This window comes from Centrocercus urophasianus, unplaced genomic scaffold (genome assembly GCF_019232065.1).
Source record: "Centrocercus urophasianus isolate 14NV4802_14NV808 unplaced genomic scaffold, USGS_Curo_1.0 seq_11, whole genome shotgun sequence".
NCBI lineage: Eukaryota > Metazoa > Chordata > Aves > Galliformes > Phasianidae > Centrocercus > Centrocercus urophasianus.
In genome coordinates this window covers 83,200,562-83,214,727 of record NW_024884253.1, presented here as the reverse complement: position 1 = coordinate 83,214,727, position 14,166 = coordinate 83,200,562, and the positions used below count along the sequence as shown (strand labels likewise).

Below are 14,166 nucleotides of genomic sequence, written 5' to 3'. Positions count from 1 at the left end.
GATCGTCTGCATTCTCGAGTCAGCCTCCAATAGCTCCGAAGAGCCATCTAGCGATGGGAGAACAAAAGAAAATCGCAAGCCCGCACCGATGGCAGCAGGCTGCCACCTGCTGATGCGCGAGAAGCACTTCACTGAGCACAACTGCCTTGCTAACAGCGACGGGACGAGAGGAACGGCCTCAGGCTGTGGCATGGGAGGCTCAGGATGTGCATCAGGAACAAAATTCTTCTCATAAAGAGCTGTAAGGCACAGCAACGGCCTGCCCAAGGCGCTGAGGAACCAGGACGCAAAAGCCAGAAGCGGCAGCCCCGCCTCCACCCCCGTGAGCTCCAACCCGCCCCTCTGAGCGGGCGGTGCCTGCGCATGCGCTGTGAGGAGCCCGTCCTGCTACAGTAGGTGCTGCGGGCCGGTGGGGGGGTTCCGCGTTCGGCTCCGCTCGCGTCCCTCTTCCGTTCGCCGGGCTCTCGGCCTCAGCTCGGCTTCCGTGAGCCGCGCCTCCCCTATGCTGAGGCCGCGTGCTGCCCAGCGTGTCCCTGTCCCTACACGTGCCTCACAGAGGGGCGGCCGGCTTCGGCTCTGCGCTGCCGAAAGGCGTTCTGCTGTATGGTTTCTGGCCGGTCTGGGTTTGATCCTACAAAGCAGTGAAAAAGTACTTAATTAAAATTAAAGAAAAAAAAAAAACGAAAAAAAAACAAAAAAAAACAACATCACCACCAAGTAGGCCTGGTGGATGTGGTGACTTGTTGCCAAAACGTGGTCTTTGTTGGTGTCTGCAGATGCTGCTGTGCGTTTTGGCGTATGGAGGAGTAGCTTAGTTTCACTGGAGAAGCCCTTCGAAACATAACTCGTCTGCTCTGCCAGATAGCCTGCCAGCATTGCTGCCATCGCTGTGCTTAAAGGTTAAGGTCCTCTGTAACCTTTTGGATTAAAAATTAGAGCTTTGTTATATACGCAAGCCTGCAAGGGAGAACCGAGAATTGATACTTACAAGGTGGAACGTACAGAAAGACGTGGTACTCACTGCAGCATTTTACTATTGTTTCCAGCATAGGGATGAGACGGTTGTGCCTCTCTACTGCTGAAAGGATAAACTCCGCACTCTGCCTGTGCCTGATAGCAACGTGAGCGTTTAATCCAGATCTGCAACTTAAGAAGAGAGCTTGGTACGTTGCCTTGTGCTTTCCTGTCACCTCTGTGCTGCTGAGGCCAATGTCAGTTGGCCCTTGTCTCTGCTTGCCTCGTCTGGTGAGTTTGGAACCTGATGATTTGGTAACTTCTCTGCCTAGCAGCTGTATGCAATTTCAGTCTCTGTACCCTAGATTTTGCAACTCATAAGTGGAATTACTGCTTTTCTCCAAAAGGAATCAGCCATGGCCGAAGACTCTCAAAGAAACTTCCGCTCCGTCTATTATGAAAAAGTGGGGTTTCGTGGAGTTGAAGAAAAGAAGTCACTGGAAATTTTGTTAAAAGATGACCGATTGGGCAAGTTGATGTCAATGTTTCCTCTATTGCTTTGGTGATTTGGCATGTGGATGGGGAGGGAGTCATGCATGGTGTATTGCTGCTGTGCTTAGAGCACATTAAAGTTTTACATCCTTTACCAAGGATTGTTTTTTTCTATCCTTTTCCATCTTTCCTATTTCATCTCTCAGTACAAGCAGTCCCTTGAGTTTCAAGGGTTTGAGAACCTGATTTTTAAAGAGTATCAAACATCTGCATGTTTGGCATTTTTTTTTTTTTAAATTCTCATTCTCTATGGTCAATAAGCTTAAAGGTTTTTTTTTTTTTTTAATGAAAACAGTTTCCATCTGAAAATATATTGTCTCCTGCTGTTAATTCCATCTAGCCTTGTAACAGTGATGGTTTTGTTATTGATGCTTGTCTTTTATTAATGCCATATCTTTAATAGGATGGAAAGATAGATGTCCCTTTAGCAAAGTCCCTAATTGCTTTGAGATAGCAACACAGTTTACAAAATGATTATAAAAATGGTAGTTTCTTCCTGGTGAGACGTAGGGTAGCTTTAGTTGTATTGTAAATCAAGTCAATGCAGGTTTCTCTAGGAGGTTGTGGATGCCCCATCCCTGCAGGCATTCAAGGCCAGGCTGGATGTGGCTCTGGGCAGCCTGGTCTGCTGGTTGGTGACCCTGCACACAGCAGGGGAGTTGAAGCTAGATGATCATTGTGGTCCTTTTCAACCCAGGCCATTCTATGATTCTATGATTTTTTTCAGAGGAAATAGTGTTGCAGTTTATTAGACACATTCTATTCTCAACTGAGCAAGTAAAAGCATTTGTTAATAATATGCCATGTAAGTGTGGATTTTGATCCTAGTATTTGTCATATTTAGATAAGCAGAGACTCAAAACTGTTATTCTATTAAAACTTTTTTTATCTTAAATTTTTATTTCTCTACAGATATTGAGAAGCTTTGCACCTTCAGTCAGAGGTTCCCTCTCCCATCCATGTATCGTATACTGGTGTGGAAGGTTCTTTTAGGTATGAAACAATATCTGAATAAAGCAGTGATTAAGTTTAAAAATCTTGGCAAGCTATGCAAATGTATGTTTATGTTTTGGAGAAGTTGTGTTCTGTAAGATCTTGGTTTGAAGATTACTTCTGTTTTTTGTTTCTGGCTTTAAATGATATTTGCTGTTTAAGAAAATATGAGGCCGGAGAAAGTATATAGCCCAGAAACCATGAAAAATAAAACACGAAGCATGCAGAGATTCTATTCTCCTTGGAGTTTGATAATCATGTGATCAATTGAAAGGCGCTAGTGACTTTTCACTAAGTGGTCAAGTGTGTTGGATTTACTGGATTTGGGACCATGACACTTGGAGGTGGGGCAGATTGTGGAGGGTCCTGGAGTTCTGACTCACAAGAGGTATCAGGAGAGGTTCTCTTAGAGGGCTGAATGTAAGAAACACTGCCAAATTGAGTGTGAAACAGGGTGCATGACTGAATCTTTGGAAGAGAAAGGTGATCTACTGCACTATTGATGATTGAGCGTCACGCCACTGTTGAAAAGCTTGAGTATGTCTTCTTTTTGTTCTTGGTGTCCACATGCCACTACACGTGGAGCTGGAAATAATGTATGAGAAAGCCTTATCTGAATTTTAAAGAATCTTTTAGAATGGTTTTCTCCTCCGCCCCCTCCAATTTCCTGCAATTTAAGAATCATACCTTCATTTTAATGGTTCACTTCGTACACCTCGATGTTGTCCCAGGTGATGTGGTATGTCAGAGATGTCTCTGTTGACCTCTCGTTCACATGTGACTCAGGATGGTGTTGAGGCTGAAATAGTTTCTAGACATGCCAGTGTTGAGATTCTTTTGTTTGACTGTAGGAGTCTTCTCTGTTTAAGAAGAGGAGTTGGCAGTGTGTAACATAACACAGATGTTAACTGCTTTTGGATCACATAAAAATGTCTTGCTCCATCCCAGCTTTTGCAGTGCAAATAAGTTTGCAGTTGGGAAATAAAAGATAAGTTACTGTCTGTTGTGCTTGATACTAGACCTCAAGCATGTCATGGTTTAACACTTTGACAGCAATTCATCCCCCCTTCCCTTTAAATGAAATATGAAAGCAGCGGGTAGCCTGCTTTAAGACTGGGTTTTGAAGAATGTCTTGTTCTCATGGGTTTCTACAGGAAGAATTCTGCTCCATTGGTGATATGAAAATGGTGCTTCTTCATTTTGATGTTTCTAAGATCTTCTTTCTACTGTAGCCGGTGACAGCTTTGTTGTGAGCACTGCAAGATTCAGCTTTGAGTTAGAATCATAGAATCACAGAATGGCCTGGGTTGAGAAGGACCACAATGATTATCCAGTTTCAAACCCCCCTGCTATGTGCAGGGTTACCAACCACCAGATCAGACTGCCCAGGGCCACGTCCAGCCTGGCCTTGAATGCCTTCAGGGATGGAGAAGGAAACAAAGAAATGCTCAGCATTTCTTCTGGATGTCAGAAACAAATTTGTTTTCTCTGCCTCTCCACTTGGATGTATACGTATCTGTTTTCTCTGTTGAGAAAGCCAAAAGCCCTGCATCAAAAGGTGCTTGGATGGTATTCTTAAATTCTGATCTGCGGTTGGTTCAACCACGTGGTTGATTTTGCTTCTAGGTGTGATTTTAGAGAGGATTAATTTCTATAATACGGTGTGCAAAGGTGTTTCCAGCAGAGATCTAACATTAAACTAAGTAATAAAACTGTAATGTATAGCATCTTTGCATTAGTTAATTGTATGTATATTCTCTGCCAGGTCCTACATTTCCGTAGGCTGGAGTGTTAGTAGGAATTGAAGTTAGACTCCTGGAAAGAGAGTTTTGATGTTTTTTTCTTAATGAATGCTTTTCTTTCTTTATTATTATTATTATTATTATTATTATTTTTAGGAATTATTCCTCCTCACCATAAATCTCATGCTTTGGTGATGAACTACCGGAAGGAGCAGTACTGGGATATCCACCATGCTCTTCATGTAATTCGTTTTATCAGTGACTCTACCCCACAGGTAGATGTTTTCCTCCGCATACATCAACTGGAATCAGGCAAATTGCCTCGAAACTTGGCTTACCCTTTGGTAAGTTTCCATTCTAGTAGAATTTAAGTCACAGAATCATAAAATCACAAGGCTGGAAAGGATCTAGAACATCACCTAGTCCAACCGTTCTCCTATCATCATTACTTCCCTCTGAGCTACTAAAGCATATCTCGCAGCACCTCATTTAAATAATTTAAAAATTTTAGAGTAATTTGCTTTTAAATCCAGATATTAATATTCTGCCTTCCTTTTTCTGTTAGTCTGAACTGATCTGGGTCTGTCTGTCATGTACTCTCTGGTTTACAGTATGCCCGCTCGTGGGTAAACAGGTTTGTATTTTTTGTCTGTAGTGTGATGACAAGTGTGTGGGCTTCATATATAAGCCTCTGTAAAAGGAGAGGTCATGAAAGGAACCATGAACTTTCTGAAGGAGCCATTGCCTTATTTTTTATGTTCACTTTCCATGCTCTCTTGAGCCCAGCTTTATTACTCTTCATCTATAGAATAGAGTGTATCTGTAGAATAGTTAGCTCAGCTCTATCCTGTGTGCAGTCACATCTGGAACTGTGTTTTAGGCATCCTCATAGTTCTTATACCGAGGATCTTTTCTTCTGGAGAAAATGAAATAGTCTGCCCATCACACACTTCTAGATTTGTATTGTGAGGAATAACAGACTCATCATCTGGAAAAGTTGCTTATTTGTCTCTGGGAAGGTGTTTTATCTCAAATCAAATAAATAAGATGAAGGTAGCTCATGGCTGCCTTCTTTTCTTCTGTAATTAATATCCATGACAATGGTGTTTGAGGGGCCTGTTTGGCAAGGGAAAGGAAAAAAAAATCTGCTGGTTTAAAATGTGGGTTATAGAAATAGGAATATTGCAGTGCCATCAGGAGATGAATTCTCATTTGACAATATTTGGGAACTTTGAATCGCAGTTGATCCAAACTCCTGTTGAGTGATTTGTTTTAAAAACAAGACAAATCTTATTTGCTCTTCTTTATTAGATATCTGTCACTATAATGCAGCTGTTTCCCAGTGCTTTATTTATAAATATGTCAGGGACAGCTGGCATTTCTCTTTATATACTTAGATTCCATTCTCTTTTTGCCAAGAGCAGGGAAAAGGAATGTACAGATAATGTGAGTTGTACAGTCTAATTCTACTGTGTGTTTAGTTCGTTTTTCACTTTGTTTTCCAGGAACCAGAAGATGAAGTGTTTCTTGCAATTGCTAAGGCAATGGAGGAAATGGTGGAGGATCCTATAGAATGCTATTGGCTTGTCAGTTGCTTTGTGAATCAGCTTAACAGCAAGCACAAAGATTCATTACAACAACTAGTAAGGATAAAATACTTGTATGTGTGTGAGAGAGAGAAAGAGAGAGAGGGAGAGGAAAACTGTAAGAGGGAGAGAAGTAAACAAGTCCTGGGAAGCATGCCTTCTGAGCATTCTGGTAGGCACAATGAATAGAGACAGCTGGAGTGTCAGGCCAGTACCTGTGGATTCTGTTCTGGCAGCAGTTCCATGTGGAAGGAGCAGTGCTTTTGGAATTGTGGCTGTATTATCTGATAGGTCACTTTGCCTAAAGTAACTAAATTGCCTAAAGAAAAAAATTGGTTTTGTTTGCTACATTGTAGTTCTCAATTAGGTTTTTTTTTTTTAAGCTTACATTTAAGCTTACATTGCATTTGGATGAGTTATTTCTCAGTCACTTTGGAGTTTTGTTTAAAACAAAGATGTAAAAAGCTTAAGAACATTTAGATTCATGTCTGCTGCTTTTCTGGCTTGTCCTTCAGAGTCCAATACTGCTCACCCAGTACTGGGTGATAATGAGGCAAAGCACAACATTTTCTAGAAGCTACGTGCCTCAATTACATAGGGAGTATCCCTAAGATGTCATTGTAATACACACATTGTACCAAGGCTGATGGATAAAGGAAGTGTTTTTGTCTTTGACAACTATATTAACTCCTTGTCTTATTATGACAAAAAGTCTAAAGACACTCCAGGATTTATGAAAACATGCATTGTCTTACATTAGAGCTTGAGCAAAATGATAAGCATTCACATTTTTACACCTATTTGTGTGTTTGTCTGTTGCCCTTTCTATACACATTTTGCTTTTAAACAAGAAATACATGCCCAGATTTTTATTTATTGCACAGGGATTTAGTCTGAGAATTGGTTTTCTTGGTTTTGGTGCACTGTGTGTAGGTTGTTAGGCTGTGTGCTAAGGCAATGAGCTTCAAGATGGATGAAACTCTGTTACTTGTGAGGACAACAGTAATTGGTGCAGCGTGAATCTCTGCATTGCCTTAAGCTCTCCAACACCTACATTAGGGAAGAGTGCATGTATGTTTTTGAAGTCCTGCTGGTAGTCAGCAATTTAAGGAACCTGGGGCTGTTTATTGAGTGAGTTCAATTAACAAGTGAATTTCAGAAATCAACAATATTCGTATTTTGGAACACCCTGTTTTTAGTTAAAATAATGCAAATTCATTACTTAAACGTGTCCATGCTTACAGGATTTTGGACGTACTTCTTGTTTTATAGTATTCTATAAGAGTGTGCAGCAGGGAATTATCTAAACTTTTGCCCTTCCTTTCTCAGCCAAAAATTCTGGAGCAGTATTTAAACATTGAAGACAGTAGGCTTCTGATGCATCTGAAGGCATGTGCTGCGATGAGCAAGCTCCCTTATGATCTCTGGTTTAAGAAGTGTTTTGCAGGCTGTTTACCTGAGTCCAGTTTACAGAGGCAAGATTTTTTTTTTTTCCTTTCTATTTGTAATTCCACAGTAATTTTAAATTGCTCTTACCACATGCATTTTACCTGTTGTGTAGTTATGGAGTTAGCTTCATTGCTGACTTGAAAATGACACAATTTTGTTTTGTTCTACTTGTTACTGATACAAGACAAGCTGTTTGTGATCTCTTCTAGCAAGGAAGTTGAATGTAGCAATTTATTCCCTAAGGCACTTCTCACCTCCTAGGATTTAGAACTTCTAATCCCCTATTAGTGATAGATAGCTGAAAGGAGTCAGTTCTCAGGCTTTTAAACTGAAATCCTTGCTTAGGGAGCAATGGTAGTACTGTATCATTATCAGATGAAATAGATTTGGGTAATGTTTATTTGAACAAAACAATATTAGGGCATCACTAGGTTAGTGAAGTCCTTATTCTGCAGTTTGCAGTTTCAGCATTACCCTGTGTGTGGTGTGCTTGTTGTTATATGGCAGGTTCTGCCCACCAAGCACCTGTAAGCAGTCTGTTCTGTGTTGTGGCTCTATAATATGGAGGTTAAAAGCTTTTACTCTTGTTTTAGCTACAGAATCAGAGCATTGGAACTTCTGGTGGCACAACAGTTCTATTTACCAACAATTTGTATGACAACATGATAGATGTGCACTTTGCCTTTGCCAGTTTAGGTTTCTACATTATTCAGTTGTAATCAAAATGGCCATATTTGCTAAGGAAATAACATACTTTGTGGGCAGCGTGTGACAGATGAACTTAATTAATGCTTGGAGATTCAGTTTGGATTAGAATCTGAAAGCCCGAATGCTTATCTGAAATGCATCCAAATGGCAGTATTAGAACTGCTGAGAACTGCAAACAGCTCCCCGGTTCTCCTGTGAGTTTTACTTAATTTTTCAAGTGACAGCTGGTTTGAGCGTGGTGTTTTATGATTTAATTTAACTTCTGATTTAATACTGTATTTCTTAGAGAGGTTGCTTGCTTTGTCTAAGTTGTAGCCCTCTCTGCCAGGCAGCAAAACTGAAATTTCATCTTTTTTTTTTTTTTTTCTAAGATGCACAAGATTTGTGTACACTGTACAGAAATTTTATCCAGTAATGGTGAGATGAAGTGTACATAAGGCCAGCTGTGTTCCTGACAGGGGTTGTCATTTGGTGTACGTACTCTTACAGTGCACTCCTATGCTTAATCATAGCTAGAAATTGCACATCAATTTATTTTAAGTGGATTTGGAAAGCTAATGTAGAGAGCTTTCATGTAGAAACTTCCTTTGAGCTTATGCAGTGTTTTTGCTCTGCTTGCCCTGATGAAACTGACAAAAATGTGACTTGAAAGGTTTGAAAAGTAGACACTGTATGACAGCAGCAAACATTCCATATTATGAATTAAGAAAGACTTTGCTTAAAGGGGTGATGGGAACCCTCATCTGGCCTTTGAAGCTCATTATGCCTGCATTGTGTTCTCATGGCATTCCAGGCTGAAGTGCAAGTTCTTCCAAGAGAAGAGGTCATGCCAAAATTGAATTGTCTTTTGAAGAAACACACCTGCAGATCCGAGTTTATAGGTGGGCTATAGGAGATGTTTTCCAGTTACTGTATTCAGAGATTATAGAGAATGGTGTGTGATCTCTGTCTCCCGTGGTTTTATTTGAAAGGAGAAACACTTTTCACAAGTACCTGAATGGATTAAAGAAAAGGAATCCTCAGAAGGTCTTTCTGACACAGCTCTTCAATGTGAAGAACTGAAAATAATGCAGGAACATTAAAGCTGCCATCTGACAGATGGTCTCACACTGGTTTTGGATAATCTTTCATCCCGTGTCTGTTGAGTTGGGCCTGAAATAGAGCTGCTGGATGAAGGGTTTCAAATTGTTGCAGGCTGTTTTAGTACTGTGAACCTCTCCCAGTAGTTATAGAGGTTGTTGCTAAAGAACGTGCATTCTGTGAAGGCCTGGTCTTCTGGTTTCCTTAAAGCTGTGAGGTCCAGGCCTGCCTCTTACAGGTGGTAGGAGTGCTTTGTAGTTCTGAGAGACTCTGTGCACAGTGGAATGAGTTGCAACACTTAAATCTGGTACAAGGAACAACTGTTAAACATTATGGCCTGTATCTTGCTGATAATTATATCTTCTAGAGAAATGACTTGGGATATTTGGCTGCTTGAGATGTAGTGATTGAGGATTTCATTCTTCTGAGTGTTCATTTACCTGACTATTTGAAGAATCTCATTATTGAGCATGCTAGCAAATTGTTTCTTTTTTTGCACTAGGAAATATTCTCACCCTTACCACACCATATGGAATAGTTGTCACAGTTCAGGCTGTTAAAACATGATTTGCTTTTTGCACTTGAGCTTGTAAGCAGTTCCACTTCTAAACAAGGACATGCCATATTAATACATTTGCTTGCCATCACTCAGTACAGATTGAGGAACTGATAAAATATCTTTCATTGACTGTGACCTGAATAATTCAATATGCTTATTGCTAGTCAGGAAAATAATCTGAAAAAGGTAATTGTACAAACACTGTTCTAGCAGATATACAAGCAGATAAAGACTACAGTAATGCTTAGTGATTCCTTTATCATTTCTTTTTCCAGGGTTTGGGACAAAGTAATTAGTGGATCCTGCAAAATTCTCGTTTTTGTTGCTTTGGAGATATTGTTAACCTTTAAAATGAAGATAATCGCGCTGACCACTGCAGAAAAGATCACCCAGTTTTTGGAAAATGTAAGTGAAATGTAACATTATACTCTGTGCTGTGCAATTACCTTGCATGGCCCATAAAAATGTCTTTTGGCCTCGGTCATTTGTTGTTTTAAACATACCAGAAGAAGGGATGAGAGGAATAGTTTCTGTCAGGAGGTAAGGCTTCCATAGAATGAAGGGATTGTAGGCTCTGGGTAATATGTTATTTATGTTTGTGCAGATTTGACACCATTCCTTCTGATAATAACGTGGTTTGTTTGTTTTTTTTTTCTTGTAAAAATAAGCATGGATGAAGTTGGATTAATTTTTCCAGAAGTGAGAACTGGTGTCTTGCACCCCTTCTGTTCCTTTTCTGGGCATGAACCTGTAGGCTCAGGGCATGCTTTTTGTTGTTTTGGCCTTGGGATCTTAAACCTAGCCCTGAACTTTCCCTTTGTGGAAAGACATGAGTGTGACAGCAGGGTTGTAGGAGCCTCATGTGACCTAGGGTAGCTGGATTGGACGTGTTTATGGTCGTGGATGGGCCAGTGTAAGTCCTGTCTGATGACAGATGAGGGGTGTAAAGTAAGAGAACCTTGGGTTCTCCTGTTTTGTCTCTAAAGCTTGGGGATGCTTATAGGATGTGAGGGATGCTAGGGCAGGGAGGTGGGACTGTAGTTTCTCTTTTGTATAAAGAGATGAAATTTGAATTGGAGATTCAAAATCTGTATTTAAAATGAAACAGTCCACATAAAATGCATTGACAAGGCATCTTAACTCAATCTTTTGTAGATTCCTCAAGATAACACTGATGCTATTGTCAGCAAAGCTGTAGATCTGTGGCGCACACACTGTGGGACTCCAGCACACTCTGTCTGACAACTTTCCCCACTTATGACAGCTTGGAAAAAAAAAGCATTTAAAAAGTTTCCTCTTGCTGTTCTTCCCTCTTTGTGGTGTAATGTTCTTCCTTTCCTCTCCAATTTGAAGATGCTATTAAAGCATTTCATGGCATAGTGATCAATGTTTTTCAATAAATATGGATGGAGTGAAAATACTGAGTGGTATATGATGATGCCTAGGGCATTTTAATCCAGCCAGCTACACTATTCTGATTGCACAGTGTGTTCTATGGCTTTTGGGGAAGTAAATCTAACTCCTGGAGCAAGGTGAGTAGGCTGACTTGTAGAAAATACTTCTGTATGCCAGCTTATACTTGATAGAACTAGTTACTACTTGGAGGGGCTTTTAAGGTGAATGCGTAGTATCTCTTATTTTGCTGGAACTCAGTGGTGAACAAAGCACGTTCCTTTGCTGGAAATTTAAAAGTACTCTATCAAAACCATAGATTTGCAGGTAAATGCAAAAGAGGCATCACGAATTTGAGACAGAGAAAGACATCACAGTGACCAGGTGAGTCGTATTTTTCTGAAATATCTTAGAAGTGCTTTCTTCCTGTCTGCCAGTGAACTGTTATGGCTGTACTTTGTTTGTGCTCAGTGAAAAATGCTCCTGAGAGGTGCTCAGTGGTTTGGCCAAATTAAATTTTACTGTGCAAATAATGAAGAGCTTTTCCTTCTCTTAAGTTTGTAGTCAATACTGCAATCTTAAGGCTTGAGAGAGGAGGAGGCATCTTTGGAGTGTCTGGATATTTGGATAGTAGATGTACTGAAGAATTATTATTTGAAAAGAAAACACTGCTATGTGTAAAGCAGGAGCTTTGGCTACCTGCTGGTTTCCTCATTTTATAATGGCAAAATAATATGGCCAGCAAGTCATCATCTCATTTAGGTTCATGATTTGAAATGTTTCTAAGGGAGGTTGGGTCTGGAACGGGACCTGTCCTGTTCAGCTCCTTTATCTGTGATGTAGGACAAGTGATGGAGTGCTTATTCCATTTAACATCTGCAGGTGAAACCAGACTGAGCGTTGATTATCAGGTGATACAGCAGTGGCAGGACTGTAGGTGTAAGCTGAAATGAGGGTTTTCAGGCTATAGGGAAAAATTTTTCTCCCATGAGGACAGTCAAGCAATAGATACAGCTCATAGAAATTGTACAGTTTTCACTTTTGGGAGATTTCCAAGTTCCAACTGGTCATGTTCCTGAGCAGTTTGGTCTTACCCCTTAGCAGGCCTTGCTTTGAGCAGCAGGTTAGATGAGAGACATGCAGAGTCCTTTCCAGCCTGATGTACCTTGTTATCTGTCCTATACTGATGTGTAACTTTTGGCAAGTATGGAAGAAATCAGTGAAAGGACTAATTATAATTCAGAATTACAGGCAAGTAATAAAATACACCACTGAGCATGACTCAGGGACTACATAGATATTTCATATTTACTGCATTTATTTGTTGTGGCTTGAATTTCTTGTTGCTTTATGCTTGTTTGGTTTAGTTTTCAGAATAAGTTAGATGCAGAAATGTAATTTATGATGCAAGTGAAAGCAGAGAGTGATCCTGTGAAAGTGTAAAATTACATTTCCACACCTCATACAGACCACAGAATCATGTATAAGAATACCTTACTTAGTTATTTGACTCTGAGGTGCTTCTATGCCAAGTACATTTGCTGCTCCTCAAAGAGTGTATTTAGTTTGTACTCGGGGCAGACTTCAGATGCTTTAGACATTTAAATTTGTTTCAAACTAGGTCAGGTTTACCTTCCAGCAGGTTAGCTGGGGAAGTGTGGAGCTCAGCTCAGGTTATAGGAAAGAACCCGGTGAGATGATCTGTGTGAGATTTTGAATGCTGCCCTTAGTGCTCCTGAAATGCCTGAGTCTGCCTCATTCAGAAAAAGCTTGTTTGTGTCTGCTTTGATAGCACTGCTGTGTCTGCACTGTAGTGTAGTGTAATCCATTCAGCTCACTTCAAAAAGGAGCTTGTTTTTCTAGAGTAGGTGTGGAAGCTGAATAATGTGGTTAAGAAAGAGTGTATATGTTCTGTGAATAACAGCACTTCTTTCTGTACCATTCAGTGCACAAGTTTTTCAACTAAGCAGCAGTGGTGCAGTCAGAGAGTGCTTATTTGAACATTTTTCCCTTAGGATGCACAGCTTACCAAAAGTAAGTTATGTATGCATTATTCCAGCCTTTACACTGCAGATTACTAAAAAAAACCCACTCACACAAAAAACAAAAGCCAAGCACTGATGATGCGGAAGGTGTTGAGCAGTTTCAGTGCTGAAGGGGAATCAATATTCTGTGAAGAGAGAAGCCCTGAATCAAGATTAAAAGTGCCACTCAGTGTTACTGCTTTCAGATTAGTCAGAATGTATTCCTCCAATCACCGTTGGACTGAAAACTGAAAGTTTTTTTTATTTTTAAACTTTCTGCTTTTAATTTGGAGAATCCTTCTCAATCGGTGAGTAACCCTGGAGCTGCTCTGACAGGCACAGAATTGGCACAGCATCACAGACTGGCTGAGGTTGGACAGGACTGCAGCAGGTCGTGATTTAGCGGAGGGTTGTTACAGTTAGGGTAGGTTGTGCTTGGACTTGTTGATCTTTAAGATCTTTTCCTGAGCAAATCTATGATTCTATGCAAAGAAATAGCAGGATTATTTCTATAACAAAATACATTATTTATTCTGGACTATGCTGAAGAAAGGAAGCTCTCCAGATAATGAATAATGGCTCATCTCCATGCTGCTTTCACTGATCTTAGTAGATGTTTGTGTATATCTTAATCTGCAGCTTTTACTTTGGATTTGTGAGGCATATGTTTTATCCACAAAAAAACCCCACCAAACCTTACTGACTTCTTAAAAGGTTGAAAGTTTGAATGTGGCTTACTAATTTGTTTATAGTGACGTCTGCTCAGTTGAATGTAATAGTTTAGCTCTGAAGCCTGCTTTCTAAGAGAATGGGAGAAATGTGAGTTGTCACTGCTCCCATCGTGTAATGAGCAGATTTGAGTTCAAAGCAAGGGTCTTTATAGTCCCAGCTTAGAACAGAGTCTCCCTTTGGAAAGTGGGGAACAGTTGCTCTCACAGGGAGGTGAGGCACTGGCACAGGCTGCCCAGAGAAGCTGTTGGGTGCCCAATCCCTGGATGGTGACCATGTTGGATAAAGATTAGTCTAGTGGGAGGTGTCCAGAGGGCTTGGAACTAAACAGTCTTTAAGGTCCCTTCCAACCAAACCATTCTCTCATTCTATGATGTGCTGTGCTAACATTTGCTCTT

The 14,166-nt window shown here is 40.4% G+C and overlaps 1 protein-coding gene across 6 annotated transcripts; it reads left to right on the top strand.

The window, feature by feature from the left end:
* Positions 1 to 335: 335 nt before the first annotated feature.
* LOC122155147 (TBC1 domain family member 7-like) lies at positions 336 to 11,041 on the top strand. 6 transcript variants are annotated; one of them, XM_042808930.1, is made up of 10 exons: positions 507 to 649; positions 777 to 899; positions 1,047 to 1,163; positions 1,362 to 1,482; positions 2,419 to 2,499; positions 4,398 to 4,585; positions 5,747 to 5,884; positions 7,157 to 7,302; positions 9,899 to 10,028; positions 10,779 to 11,041. In XM_042808930.1, exons 4-10 carry the CDS (start codon positions 1,371 to 1,373, stop codon positions 10,863 to 10,865), a joined length of 882 nt encoding a protein of 293 aa, XP_042664864.1. In that variant the 5' UTR covers positions 507 to 649; positions 777 to 899; positions 1,047 to 1,163; positions 1,362 to 1,370; the 3' UTR covers positions 10,866 to 11,041. The 6 variants fall into 6 exon arrangements, with proteins under 6 accessions (XP_042664863.1, XP_042664864.1, XP_042664865.1 ...); XM_042808931.1 differs by having other exon boundaries at positions 777 to 905; XM_042808929.1 differs by lacking the exons at positions 507 to 649; positions 777 to 899 and adding an exon at positions 336 to 392.
* Positions 11,042 to 14,166: the final 3,125 nt, after the last annotated feature.